Raw genomic sequence first — 18,397 nt, 5'->3', positions numbered from 1 at the left:
TAAAAGGGACCTAAGGGGCAACTTTTTCACACAGAGGGTGGTACGGGTATGGAATGAGCTGCCAGAGGAAGTGGTGGAGGCTGGTACAATTACAGCATTTAAACGGCATCTGGATGGGTATATGAATAGGAAGGGTTTGGAGGGATATGGGCCAAATGCTGGCAAATGTTACTAAATGTATTCATGATTTCAGAACAGCATGGACGAGTTGGACCGAAAGGTCTGCTTCCATGCTGTCCATCTCGAAGATTGTAAGTTGGAACGGCATCAGGTGGACTGCTGAAACTGTGCTCCGAGTCTGTGAGGAGCTTCATGCAGCCTCACTGCTGGAGTTGCTGACAGGGACTGTGTAAGGTCCTGTCTGCACTCCACCACACGGCTGCTCTCTCCCTGCAGACCTCCGTCACTATCTGTTAAATGAAGACGGGCGACTGAACGTACTGAGATGAAGAGAGGCAGAAATTCTCCTCTCTGTCTGTGCCACTGTCACTTTCCATTCAGTGGGATGGAGACCGGATCAGACAGGTTGCACTGTGTGAGTGCGAATGAGGTTTCTCATCCTATCTCCTTTCAGTCTCCCCTCACCGATGTCTCTCTCGTTCCGATCAGTGCTTGTGATGGATGTACACTTCCGGGCCCCTTCGAGAGAGAGAGAGCCGTAGGCAAGCGTGAACGTTGACAAACTCTATCGAGTGCGGCATTGGGCAAAAAATCCCACAGACTGATATCGAGGAAAGTGAAAAGGCCCTCGAATCTAAGAGCAAAAATTTAAAAACAGACCTCCAGAATGGAAGTGTTTTGGGCGTTTGGTCAAGGCTGCGATGGAAGGTAGTTAGAAAGAGAGGTCAAATAATACGCAAACCAGGAGGAGGCCATTCAGCCCCTAGACCCTCTTCCACCATTCTATACAATCAAGGCTGATCTCACCTTGGACTCATGTTCACTTTCCTCCCTGCTCCTCTTAACACTTCCACCCCCATACTAATTAAAGATCTTTCTCCTCCTCAAATTTACACGCTATCCCAACGGTGGCTCAGTGGTTAGCACTGCTGCCTCACTGCGCCAGGGACCAGGGTTCGGTTCTGGCCTCGGGTGTCTGTCTGTGTGGACTTTACACATTCTCCCCCTGTCTGCGTGGGTTTCCCCCGAGTGCTCCAGTTCCCTCCCACAATCCATAGGTGTGCAGGTTAGGTGAATTGGCCGTGTTAAATTGCCCGTAGCGTTCAGGGATGTGTAGGTTAGGTGGAGTGTCCATGGGAAATGACGGGATTCCCATGGACACACACACACACGTACACACTCCCATCCCTAAAGCACCCAGCTTTGTACCAACAGAGTCCCCTGGTGGTCTGGACGAGATCTCGATTTCCCTCACACACATCTCTGTGGAAGGGTACAATCCAATAAAGATGTGACCCTTCCCCTTAACCAATGGGTCGTGTATATACTCTGCTTGACGTAGGAAATACCCAGCGATCCGCGCTCTGGCCTGAGCCTCACTAAAGGGCTCTGTCGCTGTTTTGATTTCTTGCAATATCTAGTTGTCGATGAGTTTCTACGACTCTGGTACCTGTGTTCAAACCTCAGCAGAGCTTCACAAAGTAGCTGGCTCTTTCTGACGCTTTGGGTATGAGACATATATCAGTACACGAGAGGCTAACATAGTGTCCGATGTTTGTAGCTTAATGGCAAATGATTTCAGCATCTGTGCAACTTTCATCCTCCCTCCCCATCACCCTTGTACATATTAAGGCATATTTTAATTTGCTTTTATGGGAGGATACATTTAAAAGCATCTTTGTTCCCCCAAATGTTCTTGGCCAAGTAAGGCCGCCTACAATTCCAAAGCATAGCACCACTGAGGAGTCAAGCTCTCAGCAGGGGTACAGGAGGCTAAGGAAATTCAGAATGTCCACAAAGACTCTTATCAATTTTTATAAATGCAACATTGAAAGCATCCTATTTGGGTGTATCACAGCTTGGTTCGGAACTGGTCTTTGGCAACTGGGCCCAACACTGCAAGGAACTACAGAGAGTCATGAACACAGCCGTCCTTCTGTTGACTTCCATTGATTCCCACCGCCTTGGGAAAGCAACTTAATCAAAGAGCCCTTCCACTGCCATTATACTCTCTTGCACCCTCTTCCGTTAGGCTGGAGATATAAACGTTTGAATATACATAATAACAGATTCAAGAACTGCTTCTTCCCAACTGTTATTAGAGTTTTTAACAGACTTCTCAAATGTCAATGTTGATCTCTCTCTCTGCACCTTCTCTGCGGCAGTAGTACTTTATTCTAGTCTGCTACCCTGATGCACTTTATATGGTGGAATTTGTCTGTAGAGCAAGCAAAACAACACTTTTCACTGTATCTTGCTACATGTGACAACAACTAATCAATCAAAAATGGGTCGAGCCTCATGCCTCCTCCCTCTGTACATCACCTGAGCGACCAAGATATTGAACTGTAGGAGCTTTCATGTCCAAGTCTAATCTCTCTCTCTCTCTCCAACTTGACCGTTTTCCCTCCAATGCTCAGACACTGAAGCATTCCTAACCGTCATCCCACCAGAAATTGCGCTCGGTCAACTGACAATGTTTCCTCAATATTAGCTCATTGGTCACAGCTAGTCCCTGTGCTCAGTAAAATCTAACTCAACTTCACTTCCCTTTTGTCATATTCTCTGATTTCCCTTTTGTACTTGACAGACCCTTCCATCTCAGCCTCGAATATACCCAGCGATGGCTCACCCACACCCTCTAGGGTAGAGGTTGCCATCCTAGGAATGACAAGGTTCCTCCCTCCTCTCAATCAGAGATGATTAGCTCCTTAACCTGAGACCAAATGCCCCCAGGGTTCCAAGTTTCCCCCCCCCCTTACACTGAGCACGGATGGAGAGTTAGAATATGGATGACTTTTCCTTACAAAGTGGTAATGACACACCCTCTGAGCTAGCTGATGCGGAGTCAACGGAGTTTAACAGAGACTGGACTGTCATTTTCCGCCCCACAATTGCTGGGATCAAGCAATTTTCTGGCATTGTGGAAAATATCCATTAAGTAGTGATTAATCTGGGGAAGGTGGTTTCAGGGAACGAGGCCTAGATAGGCCTCCCCAGTGCTCTTCCATATTTGGGTTCCTTTCCCCCTGTGGTCAGAGGTATTCTTAATGTCCCTTTGAATTTACTTCTTTGTAAATAAGTTAAAGTTAATTCTAATCTCCCCAATTTGATTTCAAAATGGTTCATTTTAATTCAGTACACTAACAAACTTAGAGCAGGAGGCCGTTCAGCCCTTGAAGTCGGTCTACCATTGAGAAGGCTATGCCGAGTTGAAATGTGGCACAAGCTGTACTTCTCCAATATACCCTTTGACTTCCTGATTACTTCACGGAGTCAGGACTCCACAGACGGGCAGTGTATTGTGGTAAATTAACTCGGCAGGTTATTGAAACAGGAACCTCCAGTCAATTTCATGGTGCTTTCTCAAAGGTTGATTTTCAGTGGCACCAATTGGCCATATGTGTCTGCATGCGTGTGTGTGTGTGTGTGTGTATGTGTGTGTGTGTGTGTGTGTATGTGTATGTGTCTGTGTGTGTGTGTGTCTGTGTGTGTGTATGTGTCTGTGTGTGTATGTGTCTGTGTGTGTATCTGTGTGTGTCTGTGTATGTATCTGTGTGTGTATCTGTGTGTGTATGTGTCTGTGTATGTGTGTATGCGTCTGTGTGTGTGTGTCTGTGTGTGTGTATGTGTCTGTGTGTCTGCGTATGTCTGTGTGTATGTGTCTGTGTGTGTATCTGTGTGTGTGTGTATGTGTCTGTGTATGTGTGTATGTGTCTGTGTGTGTGTGTCTGTGTGTGTGTGTATCTGTGTGTCTGTGTCTGTGTGTCTCTGTGTGTGTGTGGGTGTATGTCTGTGTGAGTGGATGTCTCTGTATGTGTCTGTGTGTGTGTGTCTCGGTATGTGTCTGTGTGTATGTGTCTGTGTGTGGCTGTGTGTGTGTCTGTGTCTGTGTGTATGTGTCTGTGTGGTGTCTGTGTGTGTATGTGTGTGTGTGTTTGTGTATGTGTCTATTTGTGTGGGTGTGTGTCTCTGTATGTGTCTATTTATATGTTTGTGTGTGGGTGTGTGTCTGTGTCTGTGTGCATCTCTGTTTCTGTAACTGTGTGTGTCTGTGTATCGATGTGTCTGTGTGTGTGTATGTCAGTTTATTTGTGTGTGGGTGTGTATCTGTGGGTGTGTATCTGTATGAGCGCTTGCATGTTCATGTCTGTTTATTTGTGTGTGTGTATGTGTGCCTGTTTGTTTATTTGTGGGTATGTGTGTGTGCATTTCTGTTTATTTGTGGGTGTGTTTGTATTTGTGAATGTGTGTCTCTGTGTATCTATTTGTATGTGCGTGTTTAGTATCTGTGGGTGTCTATCTAAGTGTGTGTGTGTCTCTGTGTTTGTGGGTGTATGTATCTGTGTGTGTCTATGTGTGTCTGTGCGTGTTTGTATCTGTGTGTGTCTGTGTTTGTATTTGTCTGTGTTTTTGTATGTGTGTGAGTGAGAGTGTGTATATGTATATGTATAAGAGAGAGTGTGTGTGTGTGTTTGTATCTCAGTGTGCATGTGTGTGTGTGTGTGTTTGTATCTGAGTCTGTGCATTTGTATGTGTATATGAGAGAGACGGACTTGCTATGCTGCAGCCAGGCTGTGGATGTGATGTTTCTGGCTCGGGCCTATAGCATGCTGATCAGTGTCAGTAGAGGCAGGCAGAGTGGTCACAGAGGGGGTGAAGCACCAAGTGACCTATTATGTGCCCGCTCAGTCTGCCTCTGCCAGGCATAGGCTCCAGCGACCAGAGTCAGAACAGAAGCTGAACTCTCTGCCCCAGGGGGCATTGGAGTTGATTTATTGAATTGACACTGACATTTTCTGTCTTTTTTACTGGGTTTCGTGTTGTAGCCTCTCTCTGTTCTGTCCCTCTCACTGGACTTAATATGGCCGCTGTGTTATTGGCACGTTTGCATATGTACAGACTTAGCCCTGTGTATTGGACCATGGTGATGTGAGCAGTGCAAACTGACAAACAGGCAGCTCACTTCCTCCATAGCCAGTGAGATCCTGTTGTGCACAGTGTTCAGAAATCATTCTTTTGTTGTGAAGTTTGCCATCTCAAAACAGGCTCTTGCTCCTCCCCATCACTACATGAACCAGAGGGTTTTGGACTCTTGCATTCTGTATCTCTCAGGAACATTCCACCTTTTAATACACAGCCATTCATTAATGCCTGTCTGCAGGCTGAGAGAAACTACGTACGTTCACTCCCTCTCTCCCTCTCACTGAAATTCACAAAAACATAGACACAACACTTCTACAGACACGTGCACCCACGCAGACGCACACACATACACACAGATACACATTCACATATGCACACAGACATACATGTACTTACACAGACACACTAATACGCGCACACATTCTCACACATACAGAAACACTCGCGCACACACTTTCTCTGACACACACAGTCGATCTCACAGACACACACTCTCACACACACGCACTCACTCACACCCACACTCCCCCACCACAAATACACACTCCCACAGACACACTGCCCCCCTACAAAGACACACACGCATACACATGCACACTTTCACGCATGAACACACACACATGTGCATATATACATACACATTCTCACACTCCCACTCCCCTACACACACGCGCTTATATACATACACACACTCCCACACACCCCACACAAACGTGGGGTACATACACACACTCTCACACTCCCAACCCCCACACACACGCGCATATATACATACACACACTCTCACACTCCCAACCCCCACACACACGCGCATATATACATACACACACTCTCACACTCCCACCCCCCCACACACACGCGCATATATACATACACACACTCTCACACTCCCACCCCCCCACACACACGCGCATATATACATACACACACTCTCACACTCCCACCCCCCCACACACACGCGCATATATACATACACACACTCTCACACTCCCACCCCCCCACACACACGTGCATATTTACATACACACACTCTCACACTCCCAACCCCCACACACACGCGCATATATACATACACACACTCTCACACTCCCACCCCCCCACACACACGTGCATATTTACATACACACACTCTCACACTCCCACCCCCCCACACACACGCGCATATATACATACACACACTCTCACACTCCCACCCCCACACACACGCGCATATATACATACACACACTCTCACACTCCCACCCCCCACACACGCGCATATATACATACACACACTCTCACACTCCCACCCCCCACACACGCGCTTATATACATACACACACTCTCACACTCCCAACCCCCACACACACGCGCATATATACATACACACACTCTCACACTCCCACCCCCCCACACACACGTGCATATTTACATACACACACTCTCACACTCCCACCCCCCCACACACACGCGCATATATACATACACACACTCTCACACTCCCACCCCCCCACACACGCGCATATATACATACACACACTCTCACACTCCCACCCCCCCACACACACGCGCATATATACATACACACACTCTCACACTCCCACCCCCCCACACACGCGCATATATACATACACACACTCTCACACTCCCAACCCCCACACACACGCGCATATATACATACACACACTCTCACACTCCCACCCCCCACACACGCGCTTATATACATACACACACTCTCACACTCCCACCCCCCCACACGCGCACAATATATACATACACACACTCTCACACTCCCAACCCCCACACACACGCGCATATATACATACACACACTCTCACACTCCCAGCCCCCCACACACGCGCATATATACATACACACACTCTCACACTCCCACCCCCCCACACGCGCACAATATATACATACACACACTCTCACACTCCCAACCCCCACACACACGCGCATATATACATACACACACTCTCACACTCCCACACCCCATACACACGCATATATACATGCACACACTCTCACACTCCCACCCCCCACACACGCGCATATATACATACACACACTCTCACACTCCCACCCCCCCACACGCGCACAATATATACATACACACACTCTCACACTCCCAACCCCCACACACACGCGCATATATACATACACACACTCTCACACTCCCACACCCCATACACACGCATATATACATGCACACACTCTCACACTCCCACCCCCCACACACGCGCATATATACATACACACACTCTCACACTCCCACCCCCCCACACGCGCACAATATATACATACACACACTCTCACACTCCCAACCCCCACACACACGCGCATATATACATACACACACTCTCACACTCCCACACCCCATACACACGCATATATACATGCACACACTCTCACACTCCCACCCCCCACACACGCGCATATATACATACACACACTCTCACACTCCCAACCCCCACACACACGCGCATATATACATACACACACTCTCACACTCCCACCCCCCCACACACACGCATATATACATACACACACTCTCACACTCCCACCCCCCCACACACACGCGCATATATACATACACACACTCTCACACTCCCACCCCCCCACACACGCGCATATATACATACACACACTCTCACACTCCCAACCCCCACACACACGCGCATATATACATACACACACTCTCACACTCCCACCCCCCACACACGCGCTTATATACATACACACACTCTCACACTCCCACCCCCCCACACGCGCACAATATATACATACACACACTCTCACACTCCCAACCCCCACACACACGCGCATATATACATACACACACTCTCACACTCCCAGCCCCCCACACACGCGCATATATACATACACACACTCTCACACTCCCACCCCCCCACACGCGCACAATATATACATACACACACTCTCACACTCCCAACCCCCACACACACGCGCATATATACATACACACACTCTCACACTCCCACACCCCATACACACGCATATATACATGCACACACTCTCACACTCCCACCCCCCACACACGCGCATATATACATACACACACTCTCACACTCCCACCCCCCCACACGCGCACAATATATACATACACACACTCTCACACTCCCAACCCCCACACACACGCGCATATATACATACACACACTCTCACACTCCCACACCCCATACACACGCATATATACATGCACACACTCTCACACTCCCACCCCCCACACACGCGCATATATACATACACACACTCTCACACTCCCACCCCCCCACACGCGCACAATATATACATACACACACTCTCACACTCCCAACCCCCACACACACGCGCATATATACATACACACACTCTCACACTCCCACACCCCATACACACGCATATATACATGCACACACTCTCACACTCCCACCCCCCACACACGCGCATATATACATACACACACTCTCACACTCCCACCCCCCCACACGCGCACAATATATACATACACACTCTCACACTCTCACATTCCCCACACACGTGCATATTTACATACACACACTCTCACACTCCCACCCCACTACACACATGCGCATATATACATACACACACTCTCACACTCCCACCCCCCACACACACGCGCATATATACATACACACACTCTCACACTCCCACCCCCCACACACGCGCACAATATATACATACACACTCTCACATTCCCCACACACGTGCATATTTACATACACACACTCTCACACTCCCACCCCACTACACACATGCGCATATATACATACACACACTCTCACACTCCCAACCCCCACACACACGCGCATATATACATACACACTCTCACACTCCCAACCACCACACACACGCACATATATACATACACACACTCTCACACTCCCACCCCCCACACACACGCGCATATATACATACTCACACTCTCACACTCCCAACCCCCACACACGCGCGCATATATACATACACACACTCACACACTCCCACCCGTCTACACACGCACATATATACATACACACACTCTCACACTCCCACCCCCACACACGCGCATATATACATACACACACTCCCACCCCCCACACACACGCGCATATATACATACACACACTCTCACACTCCCACCCCCCACACACGCGCACAATATATACATACACACTCTCACACTCTCACATTCCCCACACACGTGCATATTTACATACACACACTCTCACACTCCCACCCCCATGCACGCGCATATGTACATACTCACACTCTCACACTCCCAACCCCCACACACGCGCACATATATACATACACACACTCTCACACGCCCACACCCCACACACACGCGCATATATACATACTCACACTCTCACACTCCCAACCCCCACACACGCGCGCATATATACATGCACACACTCACACACTCCCACCCGTCTACACACGTGCATATATACATACACACACTCTCACACTCCCACTCCCCCACACACACGCACATATATACATACACACACTCTCACACTCCCACCCCCACACACGCGCATATATACATACACACACTCCCACCCACCACACACGCGCATATATACATACGCACACTCTCCCACTCCCACACTCGCGCATATATACATACACACTCTCACACTCCCACCTGCCCACACACACGCACATATATACATACACACACTCTCATACTCCCACCCCCCGCACGCATGCGCATATATACATACACACACTCCCCCGACACACACGCTTATATACATTCATACACTCTCACCCCCCCACACACATACGCATATATACATACACACACTCTCACACTCCCACTCCCCCACACACGCATATATATACATACACACACTCTCACACTCCCACCTGCCCACACATGCGCATATATACATCCACACACTCCCAACCCCCCACAGACGCGGATATATACATACACACACTCTCACATTCCAACCCCCCCACACGCGCATATATACATACACACACTCTCACACTCCCACCCCCCCACACCCGCGCATATATACATACACACACTCTCACAATCCTATCCCCCACACATATGCGCATATATACATACACACACTTTCACATTCCCACTCCCCCACACACGCATATAGATACATACACATACTCTCACACTCCCACCAGCCCACACACGCGCATATATACATCCAAACACTCCCACCCCCCCACCCCCACGCATATATACTTACACACACTCTCACATTCCCACCCCCCCACACATGCGCATATATACATACACACACTCCCACACACCCCACACACACGCGCATATATACATCCACACACTCCCACCCCCCCCACACACACATATATACATACACACACTCTCACACTCCCACCCCACTACACACACGCGCATATATACATACACACACTCTCACACTCCCCACCCCCCCACACACACGTGCATATTTACATACACACACTCTCACACTCCCACCCCCCCACACACACGCGCATATTTACATACACACACTCTCACACTCCCACCCCCCCACACACACGCGCATATTTACATACACACACTCTCACACTCCCACCCCCCCACACACACGTGCATATTTACATACACACACTCTCACACTCCCACCCCCCCACACACACACGCGCATATTTACATACACACACTCTCACACTCCCACCCCCCACACACACGCGCATATTTACATACACACACTCTCACACTCCCACCCCCCACACACACGCGCATATTTACATACACACACTCTCACACTCCCACCCCCCCACACACACGTGCATATTTACATACACACACTCTCACACTCCCACCCCCCCACACACACACGCGCATATTTACATACACACACTCTCACACTCCCACCCCCCCACACACACGTGCATATTTACATACACACACTCTCACACTCCCACCCCCCCACACACACACGCGCATATTTACATACACACACTCTCACACTCCCACCCCCCCACACACACGCGCATATTTACATACACACACTCTCACACTCCCCACCCCCCCACACACACGTGCATATTTACATACACACACTCTCACACTCCCACCCCCCCACACACACGCGCATATTTACATACACACACTCTCACACTCCCACCCCCCCACACACACGTGCATATTTACATACACACACTCTCACCTCCCCACAACCCCACACACACGCGCATATTTACATACACACACTCTCACACTCCCACCCCCCCCCCCACACACACACACTCACACACACCCACACACACACTCACACTCTCACAGTCTCTCTCACACACAAATGCGCACACATCATGATGGCGATAGCAGATTGGCATGGATAGATTATTGGCTCATGGGCAGGAAACAGCGAGTGTAATGTGTGTTTTTTCAGGTTGGTGACCTGCGACCAGTGGGTTTCTACATGGACCAGTTCTGGGACTGCACTGTCTATAATAAACATGACAGCGAAGAAGGAAACGAGTGAACTTTAGCCGAACTTGCAGATGAGTGGGTGGAAAGGCAGGTTGCCTGAGGAATGCAAATAGTTTGCATAAAGATACTGATAGGTTAAGTAAGTGAACAACAAATTGGCAAATGGAGTAGTGCAATGCGGGAAAATGGGAAGTTGTTCATTTTCAAAAACAAAAGGGAGAATAATATTTAAATGGGGAAAAATTGCAGAAAGCTGTAACGCTAAGAGACTTGGGGAGTACTTGTGCATGAAATACAGAAAGCTAGCACACAGGTGCAGCAGGTAATCAGCAATGCTCATATAATGTTGGCCCTTAGTTCAAAGGGATTGGAGTGTAAGAGTAGGTAAGTCTTACTGCAACTGGACAAGGGTCCGGTGAGACTTCACCGGGAGGACCATGAGCAGGGTCGGCCCCCTTATTTAAGAAAATATATCATTGGAGACAGTTCCGAGACAGCTCACTGGGATGATCCGTGATATGGAGGGATTGTCTTATGAGTAAAGGCTAACCAGGTTGGGACTGTACTCACTGGAGTTTCGGAGAATGAGAGGCAAAGCATATTGGATTCTGAAGGGGCTTAACACGGTCAATGCTGAGAGGAGGTTCCCCCTCATGGGACAGTCTAAGACCAGAGGGCACCCTCGCAGAATAAAGATACACCAATTTGAGACTGAGGTCAGGGGGAAGTTTTCCTCTCAGAGGGTTGTGAGTCCTTGGCACTCTTTGCCACAGAGAGCTGTGGGGGCAGAGTCCTTGTGTATATTTAAGGCTGAGATAGGTTCTTGATCAGTGAGGGAATTAAGGGCTACAGGGAAAGGGCAGGAAAGGGGATGTGAGGAATGTTGGATTAGCCCTGATCCTGTTGAATGGTGGAGCAGGCTTGAGGGGGCCTGATGCTGTTCATGTTTCTTATGGCCTTAAAGACAGAGGAGCTATATTCCGAGCCCAGAGGTAGGTTCTAATAAGGGCATCCTAATTTTTGTTTTTCACTGTTTATGAGAGTTCCATGATCTTCTGGACTGGTGCCCTCTGTTAGAAAATCTACTTAGCAAATCAGCTGGCAATGTTATTATATCATGGTTATCTCTGTTACCCATCTCGGAGGCAGGCTTATAGGTGTTGGTTTGAAGGGTTTTTTTCCTTCTGGAGCGACACAATGAGGGAAGCCAGCTTTGCTAAACTGGGCTTTAATAGCTGTCAAACCTGCTCAACGAGGTCGAGATTCACTCGTACAAGGAACGCAGAAAGTGAGCCTGGGGTACAGCAAGCAGTTGTACGTTAGTCTTCAAACCCCAACTCTAATCCCCCAACATTCGAGAAATCTTACTACCCTTGTATTGGGCTTCTTGGCTGGAAAAAAAATGTATGCAGTCTTCTCTCGATACACAAGGAAGGGTCTTCTTAGCAAAGTTCCCTCGTCTGGTCCCCGGGATGAGGTGGAGGAGTGTTGTCCCACCTTGAGAGGCTAAGTAAATTGGATCGATATACTCTGAAGTTTGGAAAAATGAAAGGTGGTCTCATTTGGAGATAGTTTAAAAAAATCACGCAACATCGGATTATAGTCCCAACAGGTTATTTGGAAGCACTAGCTTTCGGAGCACTATCACCTGTTGAAGGAGCGGGCACTCCGAAAGCTAGTGTGCTTCCAACTAAGCCTGTTGGACTATAACCTGGTGTTGGGTGATTTTTAACTTTGTCCACCCCAGTCCGACACCGGCATCTCCACATGGTTTGGACATGCAAGGTCTCCAAGGGGGCTTAACAGGATAAATGCTCTGAGATTGTTTCTGCTGGTGGGGGTAATCTAAAACACGGGGTGAAGGGCCGCAGTTTCAGGATAATTAATGGTAGCTGACTTTTCCCTAGGATTTTGGATTTCAGGACGAGAGGGCACATTTTTAAGGTGAGAAGAGACAGATTCAAAAGGACATGAGGGGCAATTTTTTTACAGAGGGTGATTTACGTGAGGAATGAACTTCCTGAGAAAGTGTTGGATGTGAGTACAGTTGCAATGTCTAAGAGACATTTGGATAAGTACATGAATTGGAAAGGTTTGGAGGGATATGGGCCGGGAGCAGGCAGATGGGATGAGTTTATTTGGGATTATGGTCGGCATGGACTGGTCGGACCGAAGGGTCTGTTTCTGTGCTGGATGACTCTGTAAGGGGCCAGTTGTTTAGGACTGAGATGGGAACAAAGGGTTTGTGAATCGTCTGTCCCCGCAGGTTATGGAAGCTTCACCACTGAGGCAGGGACGGAGCAGTCCCTCACAGAGTCAAGGGATGCGGGGGGGGGGTAAGCTAGAAATAGGAGTTTGAACCCCGTGATCGAGATGTATGGCAGAACGGGTTCAATGGAGCTGAATGGTCTATCTTTGCTGATATTTGTGTGATCAAACTTGAGACGTTGTGCGTATTAACCTCCAGGCTGTGACACCCCAGCATGGAGTGAACTGTGTCGTTACGACTGCCTGAGACACAGTAGGTGCATCACCACAAATTGCGGTTAAAATTGGGTTCGTTTTGAGGAGCTTTTCCCTGCGTTTTGTTTCAGTTTGAGTTCATTCGCACATCGGCAAACTGCAAACAAGAGCCATTTTCACCAAAAAAATGTCTTTTGAAGTTTTACTTTACAAAGCATTCGGCAGGATATTGAAAATTGGTTCTGACAGCGGGAAATGGGGTTATCCCAAAAGTTAAACATTTTAGTCTCCACTCGTGAGCAACTGAATGCTAAGTAACTGACTGAAAGTAAACTGGATGGAGGGCCCTGTTCTGGCATGGTGGTAATGTCCCCACCTCTGGACTGGGAGGTCTGCGTTCATCTCTGAGCAGATTGATTAAGGGGAAAGAAAATATGTAGGACTGTCAATGGAAAGCACTGGCAATTTGAAAATAAGAAACAGAGTGGACAGACAACTCCTGTGAAAAGAGAAATGCAAGTTGACGTTTGAGAACAATGATGACATGTAGTAGGATTTGAGCAAATGGAGCACCACTGCCTCACAGCGCTAGGAACCCGGGTTCGATTCCAGCCTCGGGTGACTGTCCGTGTGGAGTTTGCACATTCTCCCCGTGTCTGCGTGGGCTTGCTCCGGGTGCTCCGGTTTCCTCCCACAGTCCAAAGATCTGCAGGCCAGGTGGGTTAGCCATGGGAAATGCAGGATTACAGGAACAGGGTCTGGATGGGATGCTCTGCAGAGGGTCAGAGTGACCTCAATGGGATGAATGGCTTGCTTCCAGACTGTAGGAATTCTCTGATTCTATGATAGAGGAGCGAGGTGGTAAGGACTAAAGGGAAGGCCTGTGATAAGGTGGACAGCAGGAGAGATTCACTGGCAACAGTAAAGAAACTACAAGGTACGTCCAGATAAGGTGTGAATGCAGGATGACAGGATAGAGACATAAACGAGGGGAGGGGTGATGAGCCAAAATTATGTTGTGTGTGACAAATTGAAAAATGAGCCCCTGTTCCTTAATCTTGCTGCAAACGTCACTAGCGTGGTACTGGGAGCTGAGGCTGGTCAGATAATCCCTGCCCCACTCCCCTCCCTGACATTGAATTGGAGCTCCTGGTCACAAATCAGAGAGGCCATTCTCCTGCACTCATTCAAACATGAGAATGGGTCAGCTCCCTGCGGTGGCCTCTCTGATACCGCGGAGGGTGTGTGTGTGAGACAAGTGAATGTCCACGGGAAATGGTTTGGAGGTGATTTCCATCAGGCCGGGCCCAGGCTGGCTGATTCTACTGACGAAAGTCACAAGTGTGTTTTTTGATTTGTTACTGGGATGAGACTAGACCATCATTCAGTACCCCATCCCTCATTAAGAGTCAACCGCATTGCAGTGGGTCTGGAGTCACATGTAGGCCAGACCAGGTAAGGACCGCAGTTTTCTTCAGAGCTTTGGTGAACCAGATGGGTTTTCGACAATTGGCAATGGATTCATGGTCGTCCTTAGACTGTTTAATTCCGTAACTTAAAAAAAAATTGCGTCCAAATTCCACCATACGCGGTGGCGGGATGCAAGCCGATAACCCCAGGACATCACCTTGGTAATAAGATTAAACAATGATAACACCACTAGGCTATCCCCTCCCATTAACGTTCGCTTGTCTGTATTCATTTACTGTTTTGAGGACAGATGAGGAGACGGAGAGGTGTGGGGACTTTGAACCGCCTCCAATTCTTGCCTGACATCCTGCCCTACCTCCCCCTCCCCCTCCCTATCCCCGTGGCCCTGTGTGACCACCTTCCCCCCTGCCAGGCCACTAATTGGTTCAGCTTGCGGTGTTCCCTGTTGAGAAGACAGGGGTAGGGGGGTGAAGAGAGGAGCAAATGGACTAACCCACCACCCCACCCCCCAGCCCGTTTCCCATTTCATCTACCATCTACCATCCCCTCCTCACGGAATGTGAAGGACTCACCCCTTCGAGGCTAAGGCCTGCTTAAAGATAAACCCTCAGCCTGGCCTGAAACCACTCCCAAAGAGGCTGGTATCCCATCATTGAGTCACCCTTTATTTCCCCTGTGGGGAATCCTTGACCTTGGTACTGCCTTGTTCAGAGCCAGCTCTCAGAGTGAGCAGAACCTCTGACCCTCCTGTTTGTCTCTGTCAGCCAGGGCTCCCTGATTGGAGCTGGTTAACAGCCCCAATCAGGGAACTCATACACTGGCTGACCTCAGTGGGCAGGGTCCATATGATGGTCAGTTGGGCCAGTTGCCTTCTCAGGAGCTGGGGGAAATAAAGTTGAAGGGCAGTGAGGGGAGCGGGAGAGACTGGATTGCGAGACTCGCTAGGCACCTTTCTGCACTGTAGGGTTCTATGGTTCTGTACAGAGAGCCGTCATTGACTCGGCTAGGCCGAATGGCCTCTGTCTGCGCATTGACGGCACTCGGGCTCAGGTTATGGAGTTTCGGAGTCCCCGGGGTGATTGTCCAGCGTGTTCTAACCGGCCGCTGTCCTCCTGTCTTTGCAGTGCTGAGCATCCGAGGGGCCCAGGAAGAGGAGCCCGCGGACCCGCAGCTGGTACGGCTGGACAACATGCTGCTGGCAGAGGGGGTCGCGGGGCCTGAGAAAGGAGGGGGCTCAGCCTCCGCAGCCGCTGCCGCAGCAGCCGCCGCCGCCGCTGCCGTCTCCGGGGGAGGGGGTACCGACACCTCGGCGGAGCACTCGGACTACCGGGCCAAGCTCACCCAGATCCGACAGATCTACCACACCGAGCTGGAGAAGTACGAGCAGGTAAACGCACCCAGGATTCCCGGCACTGCCCCGTACTCACACCGGCTTCATCCACACCCTCACATCACTACCCCCACACCCCTACCCCCCACACCCACACCCCACACCCACACCCACACACACACCCCCACACCCTCACATCACTACCCCCACACCCCTACCCCCCACACCCACACCCCACACCCCACACCCACACCCACACCCACACCCCCACACCCTCACATCACTACCCCCACACCCCTACCCCCCACACCCACACCCCACACCCACACCCACACACACACCCCCACACCCTCACATCACTACCCCCACACCCCTACCCCCCCACACCCACACCCACACACACACCCCCACACCCCCACATCACTACCCCCACACCCCTACCCCCCCACACCCACACCCACACACACACCCCCACACCCCCACATCACTACCCCCACACCCCTACCCCCCACACCCACACCCACACACACACCCACACACACACCCTCACATCACTACCCCCACACCCCTACCCCCCACACCCACACCCACACACACACCCCCACACCCTCACATCACTACCCCCACACCCCTACCCCCCACACCCACACCCACACACACCCCCACACCCTCACATCACTACCCCCACACCCCTACCCCCCCCACACCCACACCCCACACCCACACCCACACCCACACCCCCACACCCTCACATCACTACCCCCACACCCCTACCCCCCCACACCCACACCCCACACCCACACCCACACACACACCCCCACACCCTCACATCACTACCCCCACACCCCTACCCCCCCACACCCACACCCCACACCCACACCCACACACACACCCCCACACCCTCACATCACTACCCCCACACCCCTACCCCCCCACACCCACACCCACACACACACCCCCACACCCTCACATCACTACCCCCACACCCCTACCCCCCACACCCACACCCACACCCACACCCACACACACACCCCCACACCCTCACATCACTACCCCCACACCCACACCCACACCCCCACACCCTCACATCACTACCCCCACACCCCTACCCCCCCACACCCACACCCCCCACACCCACACCCCCACACCCTCACATCACTACCCCCACACCCCTACCCCCCACACCCACACCCACACCCACACCCCCACACCCTCACATCACTATCCCAACACCCCTACCCCCCCACACCCACACCCCACACCCACACCCACACACACACCCCCACACCCTCACATCACTACCCCCACACCCCTACCCCCCACACCCACACCCACACCCACACCCCCACACCCTCACATCACTACCCCCACACCCCTACCCCCCCACACCCACACCCACACCCACACCCCCACACCCTCACATCACTACCCCCACACCCCTACCCCCCCACACCCACACCCCCCACACCCACACCCCCACACCCTCACATCACTACCCCCACACCCCTACCCCCCACACCCACACCCACACCCACACCCCCACACCCTCACATCACTATCCCAACACCCCTACCCCCCCACACCCACACCCCACACCCACACCCACACCCCCACACCCTCACATCACTACCCCCACACCCCTACCGCCCCACACCCACACCCACACCCACACCCACACCCCCACACCCTCACATCACTACCCCCACA

At 50.7% G+C, this 18,397-nt stretch overlaps 1 protein-coding gene across 2 annotated transcripts in view; it reads left to right on the top strand.

Moving 5' to 3' along the window:
• The window catches only part of LOC122548313 (pre-B-cell leukemia transcription factor 1-like), a 214,646-nt gene that overhangs the window by 72,786 nt on the left and 123,463 nt on the right, over positions 1-18,397 (top strand). For both annotated transcript variants that reach the window (XM_087990288.1, XM_087990287.1), the window contains exon 3: positions 16,485-16,747. In XM_087990288.1, the coding sequence (XP_087846414.1) occupies positions 16,550-16,747 (198 nt within the window). In that variant the 5' untranslated portion in view covers positions 16,485-16,549. The remainder of the gene's footprint in view (positions 1-16,484; positions 16,748-18,397) is intronic.

The sequence above is a fragment of the Chiloscyllium plagiosum genome, unplaced genomic scaffold (assembly GCF_037043375.1).
Source record: "Chiloscyllium plagiosum isolate Xiang-an unplaced genomic scaffold, Cpla_swu_hap1 HiC_scaffold_9, whole genome shotgun sequence".
Classification (NCBI taxonomy): domain Eukaryota; kingdom Metazoa; phylum Chordata; class Chondrichthyes; order Orectolobiformes; family Hemiscylliidae; genus Chiloscyllium; species Chiloscyllium plagiosum.
This window is presented reverse-complemented; position numbering and strand designations above follow the sequence as displayed.